The 1170-nt window shown below is 38.3% G+C and overlaps 1 protein-coding gene across 1 annotated transcript in view; it reads left to right on the top strand.

Moving 5' to 3' along the window:
• LOC102851072 (OTU domain-containing protein 3-like) overlaps window positions 1-1087 on the top strand; it is a 17060-nt gene extending 15973 nt beyond the window's left edge. The window contains exons 2-3 of the mRNA XM_006883682.1: window positions 91-207; window positions 911-1087. Of these exons, the coding sequence (XP_006883744.1) occupies window positions 91-207; window positions 911-1087 (294 nt within the window). The remainder of the gene's footprint in view (window positions 1-90; window positions 208-910) is intronic.
• The last annotated feature ends 83 nt before the right edge of the window (window positions 1088-1170 follow it).

Genomic DNA, 1170 nt, shown 5'->3' with positions numbered 1-1170 from the left:
CTACTACATCTCTTTTTTATCAGATTGTTGAAGTAGAACAAGGTAGGCAAATATATCCAGAGTCTTGAACTATTTTTTTTTCTTGGATAGGATTTTAATTTAATAGTCCAGAACTTGGAAGCTGAAAATTACAATATTGACTCAGCCATACTTGCCATGCTTCAGATGAACCAGGGGAAAAGAAATAGTAAGTCTATTGAATTAAAAGTTTTAGAAAATTACTGTTGTTGATTTCCCAAATAATGATTTTTAATTAAATAACAAGTATTAATTATTGTATTCATTTATTCAACAGCTATTTTTTTTCAACAGCTATTTATTGAACACCTTCTGTGTGCAGACTTTTCTTTTTTAAAACAAATATTCAGAGAGTAAACATGACCCAGACATTTCATCAGAGAGCATGTGGGGTTGTTGGGTGGGATTTAGAGATAAATAGGCAGTGGGGTTCAAGCTGCTAGGCAGTTCATGAGGTGGCCACTTGACCTGATCTTAGAGGCATGAAGAATGTCAGAAATATTATATCCTCTTAGGAGTAAGATCTTCTAAAATAAGAATGATACCTGAGATAGATAAGATCTTCTAAAATCAGAATGATAGCTGAGATAGAATAAAGTAATTTGTTGTTTTTGTTGTCAGGTGCTGTTGAGTCTAGTATGACCCATATCGACCATTTGAACAAAAAGATCTGAACCCTGTTCTGTCTGTGCCATCCAGTCACTTCCTGAGACACAAAAGCCCATTGCAGAGTTACCATGTCAGTCCACCTGGTTGAGGGTCTTCCTCTTCTTTGCCGACCCTCTTTAAGAAATATTTGTTGTCAGATATTGGGTGCAGGTAGCATTTCTGACATTATTATACTCCTTATAATTAGACCTGCTGGCAGTACTGTAGTTGTCTTCTCTTTCAGGCCACAAACAAACAGAAGAGGGAGCAGCAGCGACTGGAGAAGAAGAAACGACAGGAGGAAAGGCACCGTCAGAAAGCTCTGGAGAGCAAGAATAGCCACAGGGACAATAACAGAAGTGAAACGGATGTGAATACGCAGGTCACCTTGGTGAAGACCTTCGCTGCTCTCAACATCTGACTCTGGCCTTTTGGGAATTGTAATAAGCTGATGGAAAATGAAATGCTCTCTCCCACCTTCCCAGTGAGGCCATCTTTATGAAA

This window comes from Elephantulus edwardii, unplaced genomic scaffold (assembly GCF_000299155.1).
Source record: "Elephantulus edwardii isolate Elephantulus edwardi_28Jun2011 unplaced genomic scaffold, EleEdw1.0 scaffold00028, whole genome shotgun sequence".
Classification (NCBI taxonomy): Eukaryota; Metazoa; Chordata; class Mammalia; order Macroscelidea; family Macroscelididae; genus Elephantulus; species Elephantulus edwardii.
The sequence above is the reverse complement of the archived record's forward strand: the minus strand, read 5'-3'. Positions and strand labels throughout refer to the sequence as shown.